Raw genomic sequence first — 12,087 nt, forward strand, 5'->3', positions numbered from 1 at the left:
AAATCTTGTCCTCAACCAAGCTTTTTTCCATTTAAACAAAATAAAACTTTTAAGCCTGCTATCATGGTACACGCCTGTCATCCCAATTACTTGGGAGGCTAATGTAGGAAGATGGCTTGAGCCCAAAAGTTCAGGGCCAACTAGGATGATATCTAGAAATTCTACCTTGTAAAAACAAACGGTGTTGGTGGCTTCACATCTGTAAGCCAAGCTACTCAAGAGAATGAGCTCTGAGAATTACAGTTCGAAACCAAGCCCAAGCAACAAAGTGTGTGAAGACTCTTACTTCAACAATTAAGGACCCAAAAAGCCCGAAGTAGAACTTGTGGCTCAAGAGTAAAGCACTAGCCTTGAGCAAAAAAAGTTAAGGGACAGTGCCCAGACCCTGAGTTCAAGCCTCAGGACTTGCAAAACAAACAAACATCAAGTTCCTAACAATGATTTGATAATCATCTATATTAGAGAAACACTATAAGACCCATTAAACTCTGAAAGGTGCTCACTAGAAAAGGAAAGATGCTCAAAACCTTTTTAAGGTATTAATGGTTATCAATTACAAAACAAGGAGTACTATAAAACAAGAGGCAGAAAGGTTCAGACAATATGGTAACAGACCATTGTCAATGTATGACAAATAAGTCATGTTTGGTACCACAGTAGCAACTGCATTTCCTTATAATTGATTTTCACTTTTTTCCTAGGAATATTGAGTATGTTCTGCACTATCTCTTAACATTTTTGCTCAATGCTAGGGAAGCCACTCACACCCCGCTATTTGTTTGTTGCTGAAAAGTAGAATTTCTAGGTGTCACACTGGTTGGTCCTGATCCTCTGGGCTCAATCCATGTTCCTGGGTGTTAGTGGAGGGAGCCACTAGGTGCCCAGGTAATTAAAAAAAAATTAAACAAAATCTGTAACACAAAGAACTTTGACAGTTCATCCCTAACAGGATCTAATAAGGAATTAAAGGAGCTGTACAAGAATCTTAAATGAGTCTCAGTTGGAGGTCATAGTATTGGGACTGTTTTGAAGATGTAATACATCTATTTTTCCCCAAAAATATATACCATAAGTTCTATAAAGAAAAACTTCCCCTATTTGTATCCTAAGATAGTTAGAATAAAAAGACAAGACATGGGCTGGGAAGGTGGCTCAGTGGTAGAGCACTTGCCTGGGTTCGATTCTTCAGCACCACATAAGCAAAAAGAAAAAAGCTGGAAGTGGCGCTGTGGCTCAAGTGGTAGAACACTAGCCTTGAGCTGAAGAGCTGAGGGACAGCGCCCAGACCCAGAGTTCAGGCCCCATGACCAGACCCAAAAAAAAAAAAAAGACAAGACATATGTATTTGATTCCCACCTTTCACTTATCAAAACTTTTAATTAGTTAGCTCCATAGAATACTTCATAAGTTAAGTGGCCTGGAAAGTAATTTCTTGTTTGTATGTTTTTAAGTGTTTGGCATGATTCTTGATATCATTTGATAGTTTTCTTGCTTTTTGGCCTGACAATATTCTCGGGTTCTCTTATACTATAGAAATCCAATCAATTAAACAGAGACCTAACTTGTTTCATTTCTTTTTGTGCTGCTCCTGGGACTTGAACTCATGTCCTGGGTGCTGTCCCTGAGCTTTTATGCTCAAGGCTAGTGCTTACCACTTGAGCCACACACAGCCCCACTTCCAGCTTTTTGGTGATTAATTAAACATAAAGAGTCTCATGAACTTTCCTGCACAGGCTGGCTTCAAACTATAATCCTCGGATCTAAATTTCTAAATTGCTAGGATTACAGGTGTGAGCCACCAGCATCCAGCATCTCCTGGTTTCTTTAACCACAACGTGTGAGAAGGTAAGAACCTACAGATTTAAAGAAATATTAAAGGTACATAATAAAAAGGCCTTAACTGGATACCAATTCAAATATATAATTTTTGAATGAACAGTTTGAACACAGTTCTAAGTTATCAAGTATAATGAGGCTAGTGTTTTGTGAAACAAAACATAAAATTGTGAAACATGGGAAATATAAATGGGATATTTACCGGGCACTCATGGCTCACACCTGTAATCCTATCTACTCAGGAGAAGAAATCTGAACATCTCAGTTTGAAGCCCAGGCAGGAAAGTCCATGATACTCTTATCTCCAATTAACCACACACACACAAAAAAAAAAAAATCAGAAAGGGAGCTATGGCTAAAGTGATAGAGCACCAGCCTTGAGCAAAGAAGCTGAGGAACAGTTCTCAGAACCTAAGTTCAAGCCCCGCTACTTAATACATACACAGACAATTTATTTAATGGTATTGATAAAGTACTATCTTATAAAGAATGAAAATAGTATTGTATCTTTGTTTCTATTTTTATAAAAAAATACTGGAGCATTTACATAAGAAAATAATAATAAATAAGGGGCATATAAAATAATGGGAATAGAGTTGAGGGTGGTACAGATAAGATGAAATTGGTTATGAAGTAATACTGTTAAAGCTGTATGATGGGTATATATGGGGGTTAATTATTGTTTGCTCTAGTATTATATATCCTTGAAATCTTCAGTTGAAACAAGTGCTTAAAGAAAAGATGTTTAAATGAGCAAAATTTCTGCAGGTAAAAATGAACAGAAAATCATTTGGCATATCTTAGTTTAAGTAATGTGGAAAGAGGTACATAGATCAACCCTGATCTATGAAGCAATATATATAAACATGGAGAGTAGATTCATCAGAACTTATTCTTTTTTTCAAAGAGATCTGACAATTAAAAAGTACCTGAGGGCTGGGAAGGTGGCTCAGTGGTAGAGCGCTTGCCTTGCATGCATGAGGCCCTGGGTTTGATTCCTCAGCACCACATAAGCAAAAAGAAAAAAGCCGGAAGTGGCGCTGTGGCTCAAGTGGTAGAGCGCTAGCCTTGAGCTGAAGAGCTGAGGGACAGCGCCCAGGCCCAGAGTTCAGGCCCCACGACCGGACCCACCCCCAAAAAAGTACCTGACATTCCTAGCTTCTGAACCACTTTTATAATGTTTTACCTTATTTACTGTTAACTTATGTAGTTGTTTTTTTTTGCCTACAGAAGGAATAATGAAACCCGTTGCTAAATATTAAATTACTATGTAATAGTTTGTACTTAGTTGCTGAATTAAAGATCTGAAACAAAAACTAGTCTTAATAATATGCACACCTGGCTGAATGTCCTTAATATGCCATTTCTGGTCATGTTAAGGCCTTCTATGACTTCTACTTACAGCCCCACAACGTTTTCTCTTATCTTAGACTCATTTTGCACCCCAGCAAAGCTATATCATGGGGAGGAAAGAAATAGTTTTACAAATGTGAAAGACAATGAATGACTTTTACCAACAGCATGTTGGGCTTCAGAACTGGATCTTTAGAAACCAAATCTAGTGTTTTTTGTGATTCATATATCTATCAACATTCTGCACTGTGAGGAAGGTACAAATTATCATTACTCTAAACTAAGATCTTCAAAGACTGATTACCTTAGATTTAGGGAGGTCAAAAAGATACACTATGTGTTAGTAAGAAAATAGGATTTGCTGCTCTAAAATGAGAAGAAAACAAATCTATGAGAAAATCTGTATGTCTTTTAATTCCTACTACTATCAATTTAATTATAACCTAAAACAAATTTTGATAAACCTTAGTCAAATTATACTGAAATCAGTTTTTAATCTCCAGTTCAGTTCAATAGGACTCCTGAAATCCTTGCACAAACTGAACTAGCTACCAAAAGTATTAAAAGAAATTCTACTATTAATGTTCCTCAAGTCTAAAACTGTTAATAATTAGCCAGGTGCCAGTAGCTCCTACCTGTAACCCTAGCTACTTGAGAAGCTGAGGTTAAGAGGGCTGTAGATTCAAGCCAGTCAGGGCAAAAAAGTTTGAAAGATGCAGTGGTATATACCATCATTTTGCTGACAGGAAGCCTAAAGTAGGCACATAATGGCTCAGGCATGTGCCACAAGAAAGCAAGACCCTACCTCAAACACAAGCAGGACAAAAACAGGGCTGGAGGTGTGACTCAAGTGGTAGACCACCAGCCTAGGAAATGCAAAGCCCCAATTTCAAACCCCAGCACTTTTTTTGGCCAGTTCTGGGGCTTGAACTTAGAGCCTGGGCACTGTCCCAGAGCTTCTTTGGCTCAAGGCTAGCACTCTACCACTTGAGCCACAGCACCACTTCTGGCTTTTTCTGTTTATGTGGAATCAAATCCTGGGCTTCATGCATACAAAGCAAGCGCTATACCAATAAACCACATTCCCAGACCCAAACCCCAGTACTTCTAAATAAAAGAAAAAAAAAAATGTAACAATGAAGAAAATTCAATTCTGAACATAAAACACAAGAATATTACTGCTAGTTTTTAAAAGTATATGTCAATTATATTTAATGAAAATATTTCTTTCCCCTTCCCTCTGCCTCCCTCCAACTCTTCCCTAATGCCCTCCCCCACCCAGTTCTTTTCCTTCCCCCTTTTTGTGCCTCGCATATTTCTCTAGGGCTTTTAAATACAGGGTCTTGAGCTATAGGCAAGTGCTCCACCAGTTAAACCTCCAATGCTCTCCCACTTTTGAGAATATGGAGAAAAACTCGCTAAACATTTATACTTCTGATACAGTTGCAATAAATGTATCTATAAATGTCAATAAACACTGAACTTGTTTATACTTATAATTATATAATTCTATGTATGCAAGTTTGTATCATAATGCTCTTGTTTTGGTCTGAGGCATAATAAAGACATTAGACATTAACACAAAATGACAATGGCTAAGTGCCATGGCTATCAGAATTAAAATCTGCAATTTCCATTAAAAAAAAAATCAGTGTACTTTATCAGTCATAAAAGTTTAAAAAGTGAAGACTTCTTGGCTAGCTAGGGTTATACACACTTGTAATCCCAGATTGGGAAAACTGAAGATCAAGGCTATGCCAGGATAAAAGTTAGCAAAACTTCCATCTCAACAAATAAGTTGACAGTAGGATTGTGGTCCAAGATCTGCCTACACCAAAAAAAAAAAAAAAAATCCCACAAAATCCAAACCAAAAATTAACTAAAGCCAAAAAAAAAAAAATAGTGCTGGGGGCATAGCTCAAGCAGTAGAATATCTGTTCAGCAAGCACAACACCAAGTTCAAAGTCCACAACTAGCCTCTCCACTGCATAAAAGTTAAAAAAACTTTTTTAAAATTTTGTTTTAAAATTGTACATGAATAAGGAACTCTACAAATTCTTTCTTTGCAATTTCCCCCCTTGTATTTAAAGCAGTAATTAATTAAAACATACCCAGTATTAACCCTGCCTGGCTCACAATAAAATAAGAAATTGTGGGGCTGGGAAGGTGGCTCAGTGGTAGAGCGCATGCCTTGCATGCCAGAGGCCCTGGGTTCGATTCCTCAGCACCACATAAGCAAAAAGAAAAAAGCCGGAAGTGGTGCTGTGGCTCAAGTGGTAGAGTACTAGCCTTGAGCTGAAGAGCTATGGGACAGTGCCCAGGCCCAGAGTTCAGGCTCCATGACCGGACACCCCCCCCCCCCCCAAAAAAAATCGCATGAAAGAAAAAAAAATTAAAAAAAAAAAAGGAATTGTTACTTTTACATACCTTGACATAGATCACAGGGAGTGTCTGTTTGGCTCGACTATAGTGTCTAGCAACTCTGTATACTGTTTCCGGAACATAGTCCAGCACCAAGTTAAGGTAGACTTCATCTTTCTGAAAGAATTTATTATAAAACAAAAAAACAGATTAGAAGTTAGCTTAAGTGTTCAAATGGGAGTAAAATTATATTAAGTTGCTTATGAGTATATCACACATATAAGTTGTATATGAATGTATTTCATGCTTAGACTTGAACACCATAGAATACTTCATTCTATAGAAGCAAATTTAAGAATTGGTCTCAAGCATTTCATATAAAGAGATAAGAATTATTCAACCTGTAGAAGTAGAATGCAAGGAATTGTGATTCTGAGGTGTTAGGTCATTTATATAGAAGTTGAAGCTAATTTTTTTCAAATGAACACTATTACTCAGTGTATAAGTTCTCATAATTCTAATAAACCATTCAAACATTGCTCAAAAATCCAGCTCTAAAATATCCTGAGATCCAGATAAGCCTTCCCCCTCTATAAAATAAAAATGCCAAGCTACATATGCTTAGTATACAACAGTGGGATAGGCATAGGGTAAACATTCTCATTCTTTAAGGAAGGAATAGAATACCAAGGAAGGAATGGATGAGATCCTAACCCATGCACATAGCTATCTAAAAGCATTCTTAAAATCAGAATAAGCCTGGTATTGTGGCTCAAAGCTATAATCCTAGTTATTTGGGGGGGGAGGAGGTTAGGAAGTGTAGAGATTGGGGTGCTAAGGTTATAGGCTAGCCTAGGCAAAAAGAAGACTCCAAGACCACTTTAACCAATGGCTCAGTGTAGTGGTACGTGTCCCTTGTCCCGTCCGTGTGGGATGCAAAATGGCTGGGCCCAATGGCAGACATCTGTCATCTTCGTCAACACAAGTAGGATCACAAACCAGAGAACCCAACCTCCCTTGAAAATAACCAGTACAAAAGGGGCTAGAGGGCAGGCACTGATGGCTCAGGAGGCTGAGATCTGGGGATCATGGTTCAAAGCAAGCAAGCCCAGACAGGAAAAGTCTGTGAGACTATTATCTCCAAAAAAACAAAACAAAACCACTAGGAAAACAGAAAAGGAGCTGTGGCTCAGAGTGGTAGAGAGCAAAAAGATCTCAGGGACAGCAGCCAGGCCCTAGCTCAAGCCCTACAACTGACCAAAAAAAAAAACAAAAAAAAAAAGATGGGGGTAGCCTAGGGAAGTGACTCAAGTGATGAGTGCCTACCTAGCAAGCACGTGGCTCCATGTTCAACCCCCTAGTTCCATAAAAACAAAACAAAACAAATTACAAAAGAGAATCCCCTCCCACCAAAAAAACAAACTTTAAAACCCTTCAAGGGCTCTAGTTAGGCTAAAATGACAGAACAAATCTGTTATATGAAATTTAACAAAGATAAATATAAAGCCTAATAATTAAAGTCAAAATATCAGTAGCAAGATCAAATGACAGTGATTCACTGGAAATTAAATGGTAGATGTAAATAATGCAGTTGAAATGCCCCTGGCTATGGATTCCATTCCCTCTTAGTAGAGGTGGAGGTGGAATCAACCATCTGAGACCAAAACATTGAATGAGCAGTTAAGATTCCTTACGAGCACACTTCCCTCATCAAGGTGCCTTGAGGGACACAATGACCACTATAAGTTTGACTTTTAACTAGTGGTACTAAACCAGAACGGTAAAAAAAAAAAATCAAATGCGCAGCATCTAGCCATCATCTTCTCATATGAGGCATATAACTACTTCCCACACACAGGAAATCATTGCAATTACTAAACTTCTTGGGGAGGGCCACAAGAAAGTCCCAAGTTTGAACTGTTAGACATTACACATCCTACCCTGTTGGATAATAAAAACCTATAGACTGCCTCAAGGTGAATCTGTGCTTTCTAAAAAAAAAAATCCTGTCTTGCTATCTTTGTGGTTCTTTTGCTATGACTAGAAAGACATCTTGATCTTAGATGTTGAAGCAGAAGGCTCAAGGAACAATCAACTTGAGATACTAATGCAAAGAGTATTATATACCAGGAGAACTGTATAGCTCAATAAAGGCAATTCTACTTCTTCGTATAGTTCTGACCACATAGAAGTACGGATGATCGCCTATTTAGACAGCATGTTTTATTAATAATATTGGCAAAACAGACTAGTGTATCTGCTATAGGTTCAATGCTCTAATTTACCATGAGAAATATGATCTTAAGTAAACATTTTTATTAAATTTATAAATGCTTTAATGCAAATTAAGCAATCACAGGAATAATCTATGAGGGGAGAGAACAATGTTCAATCCCTGGAAACATTTTATAGAAAGAAATCAGCAACATTTTCCTGCAAACATCACTCAGGAAGTGAGGGACACTGATATTTCAAGAACAAAGAAGAGGAAGGGAGGGGAAAAGAGAGAAAAATGAGGGAGGAGTAACAAGTTCAATAAGAAATGTATTCACCGAAAAACAAACTTTACAACTTAGGTGGGGGAGGACGGGGAGGGGGGGAGATACGAAGGGTCGGGAAGGGGAAACAAAGCAGGAGGCTACAATGCTTGATAAGAAATATGCTCATTATCTTACCCATGTAATTGTTACCCCTCTGTACAGTATTTTCACAATAAAAATATATTTTAAAAAAAGTAATGAAGGGCAGGTTTTTACTATCTGCAGTACCCCCAGACTGGCCTTAGACTTAAATCCAAACTCCTAAATGCTTGGAGTTACAAGCCATTACCACCACACCTGGTTTCTTTTGATTTTTTTGATAAGAGTTATAATAGTTATGAAGTAGTATCATAGTAATTTTTAATTACATTTCTCTAATGACTTCTGCTCACAAAGCATTAATCTAGCATAGAAGTTGTATTAAACACAACTTTGCAAACCCACTGGCAATTTTCAGGGCTTTATGGAGAACATGTCTATTCAGAACTTTTGTCCATTTTTAATCAAGTTTCTTGTTAATCTCATCTTTAATCTTTCTATACAAATCAATAATTAATTCACAGTAGCAGATGGGAAAAAAAATTAAACAACTCCTAACAGTTTTCAATTTTCAATAACATATTGCTTAATCATTTTCTGTTTACACTAGAAACTATATAACTCAATTTAGTTAGACCTGTTACAAGAATGTATGTATAAAAAAAAGAAATGTACTCACTACCTTACTTACATAACTAAGTTATGTACATCAACTTGACAATAAAATAAAAAATAAAATAAGTTCATTTTAGGAAGAAAAAAAAGAAAGAGGACCAGGCCTCATCATTTATAGCATCTGTAATTTTCTGACCCATCTGAGGTCTGATATTATTTTGGCATAATCTCTCTTAGAATACTAACGTGAATTTCAAAAGACTCACGGATTAGTTATAAATATAGAAATACAACCCAGTGGGGCTGGGAAGGTGGCTCAGTGGTAGAGCACTTGCCTTGCATGCATGAGGCCCTGGGTTCGATTCCTCAGCACCACATAAGCAGAAAAAAAAAGCCGGAAGTGGTGCTGTGGCTCAAGTGGTAGAGCGCCAGCCTTGAGCTGAAGAGCTGAGGGACAGCATGCAGGCCCAGAGTTCAGGCCCACAACTGGATACAAAAAAAGAAAAAAAAAAGGAAAGAAAAAAGAAATACAATCCAGTGAAGGAAGAGGTGACACTGTCCAAAAAGAAGTGCACTCTTTACCTGACTTATGTAACTGTAACCCCTCTGTACATCACCTCCATAATAATGTTTGAAAAATGTAACCCATGAAAATTTTAAAGAAAAATATAATCCATGAAGAACATGATTTCAAATGCAGAGGTTGAAAATACTTAATGCACTAGCAAAATGACTAAATTCTAATTTCAAAGAAATGTTACTAGGCTTCCAAAACAGGCCATGGAGTCACTGAAGCATCCTTTGAAACAAATATAAAGCCTAGATCGATACAGAAAGTTCCACAAAAAATTATGTGACACATAATTTAGCAAAGATTCTGTACGATGGCCTAGTTTTCCTTGTTATCACTTTTTTCCCCCCAAGAACACAGGGGTTTGAATCAGGGCTGGCATGGCATCTTACCACTCGAACCATGTCTCCAGCCCAACTTTCTGCTAGTTATTTTAGAGATGGAGTCTCTTGATCTTTTTGTCTTGGCTGGCTTTGAAAAAATATCCTGATCATCCACATCTTAGCCTCCTTTGTAGCTAGTATTACAGGAGTGAGCCACTGATGTCTGGCTTTCCTTATTATCTTTTTTTGGGGGTGAGGGGGTGGGGGGGAACGTGTAGAAGTACTAGGACTTGTATTCAAGAGCCTGGAAACTGTCCCTTAGCTTTGTTGCTCAAAGATGACACTACCACTTCAGCCCCACTTCCGCTTCTGGCTTTTTTGTTGCTTAACTGGACATAAGTGTCTCATGGACTTTCCTGCCCAGGCTGGCTTTGAACTGCAATCCTCAGATCTCAGCCTCTTGAGTAGCTAAGTGTACACCACTGGTACCAGGCTTGTTATCACTTTTATGATTATATTCTGATCATTGATGTTCTTCTATGAATGCCACATTAAAGCCATACACAGACATTATAAGAAAAAAAGAATGTGGGGGGGAGGGAGGGGAGAGACAGACAGAGACAGAGACTGTCTAGAGACAGAGACAGAGACAGTTACTGGGGTTCTCACAGCCTCATGATCTCTTGCTTGGCTTTTCTATTTACAGCTGATGTTGAACTATGCTTCCACTTCTGACTTTCTGCTGGTTAATAGGAATGTCTTTTACATATCTGTCCAGGCTGGCTAGAAACTACAGATTCTTACATCTCAGCCTCCTGAGTAGTTAGGATTATAGGTATGGGCCATTGGCACCCTGCTCTAAAGAACAAACTTTTGAACCCAACCATCAACAACTCAGCACTACCTTTGTAAAATAGATAATAATATGATGTCTTTATCCCCAGAATGACTTCTGAGATCAAGGAAAATAAAATGGCTTACAGTTATAAAGAGAAATTTTTAGCAATAAAATGCATATACATGAGTCCACAAATGTAAACAAGTGACTAACCACATTAATAAATAGGACAAAACTGGATATGAGAAGCTGAGCCAGGAGAATGTGAGTTCTAGGCAAGACTTGGCTATAAAGTGAGTTTGAGATTGGCTTGGGTCACACATAGCAAGACCCTGTCTCAAAAAATGACAATAATAATATAATTTAAAATTTACACATAAATGGGAAATAAGAGATAAGTTTGGCATGCAAAACAAACCAAAATAAGACAAAACACATCAACAATTTATGTTGCTATTCTAGTGTTAGAAAAAAAAGAGAGTATAAGAACATAGCTACTTCTTCTTACAGTGATCTACAGTGACTGCAAGTAGTATAGAAAGAGGAAGATGGGGGGTGACAAGGGGGTTACAGTGGAGAAAGCTCAAATTCACTATGGCAGACTGGTAAGGGAAGTCAGTAATAGCAGTCATATATCATGCTAACAGTATATACCATGATAGAATATGGTAAGAAGGACACCATCCATTTGGTGTTCTTCCCAAAAACCTATAACTACAAATGAACATCCTACAAAATACCTGATCAGTATTTAAAACTCCTCTTAGACATACACAAATACACAAAGCTTCTGCGAGAAAAATGCCTACCAAAACAGGACTGCCATATTTAGATGTAAGTACAAATGCCAGAGGTGCTAAGGTCCTTATTTAAGCAGCAACAGAATCCTCTCCTAAGAAAATCAGAGTGTTCATCTCGAGAACAGAACTCACCCTCTCCTATGGTAGAATTAACTTAGTTGTTCCTATCAGAACAACTCAAGAAATGGAGATCATTTTTAGGGTCACTGAAGTGATCCTTTAAGTAGCTGGAAGATTTGGAGTGTTGAACCTGTATAGTTATGTGTATCTTTAGACAATTTTCTTGTTTGGGGACAAAGGATCACTACCTCCCTTCTTCTCCATCTCTTCCTGTATTTTTTCATGGAGCTACCCCAAACAAATGTGTCTTTATCTTTAACTTGAATAAAATTACAATGCTCAAAAAATAGTTCTGAGATATATAAAATATTTGAAAGTGTGTTTCTTTTGCTAACAGTGAGGTTCACTATCCTTCTTACTAACTTTGGTTAATAATTTCTCTGCATATATAAAAATATTTATGATACATAGGAAGCTGTGAGCAGCAGCAGGATGTAACTCTTCTTCTCAGGTACTCTCTCAAGATAATAGCCAGTCAACTGCCACCAATAAGGCAGGATTAAATCAGGGTTAAACCAGGCTGACTGATGGAGGCTTCCCACTAGCTACAACTAGACAGGTAAACCACTGAATCCAAAGGTCTAATAATCCTTATTCTCTAATCTTTAACTTAAGAAAAGTTAAATTAAATCGAATAGTTGCAAAGAATTAAATAGTGTCTGGTATTCTAGGAATTTTATGTATGTATGTG

The 12,087-nt window shown here is 37.6% G+C and overlaps 1 protein-coding gene across 1 annotated transcript in view; it reads right to left on the reverse strand.

Annotated features, from left to right (window-relative positions):
• Gsk3b (glycogen synthase kinase 3 beta) overlaps positions 1 to 12,087 on the reverse strand; it is a 142,246-nt gene that overhangs the window by 57,820 nt on the left and 72,339 nt on the right. The window contains exon 4 of the mRNA XM_042667341.1: positions 5,617 to 5,727. Coding sequence (XP_042523275.1) covers positions 5,617 to 5,727 — 111 coding nt within the window. The remainder of the gene's footprint in view (positions 1 to 5,616; positions 5,728 to 12,087) is intronic.

Source organism: Dipodomys spectabilis, unplaced genomic scaffold (assembly GCF_019054845.1).
Source record: "Dipodomys spectabilis isolate Male_0828 unplaced genomic scaffold, ASM1905484v1 ptg000017l, whole genome shotgun sequence".
NCBI classification, from domain to species: domain Eukaryota; kingdom Metazoa; phylum Chordata; class Mammalia; order Rodentia; family Heteromyidae; genus Dipodomys; species Dipodomys spectabilis.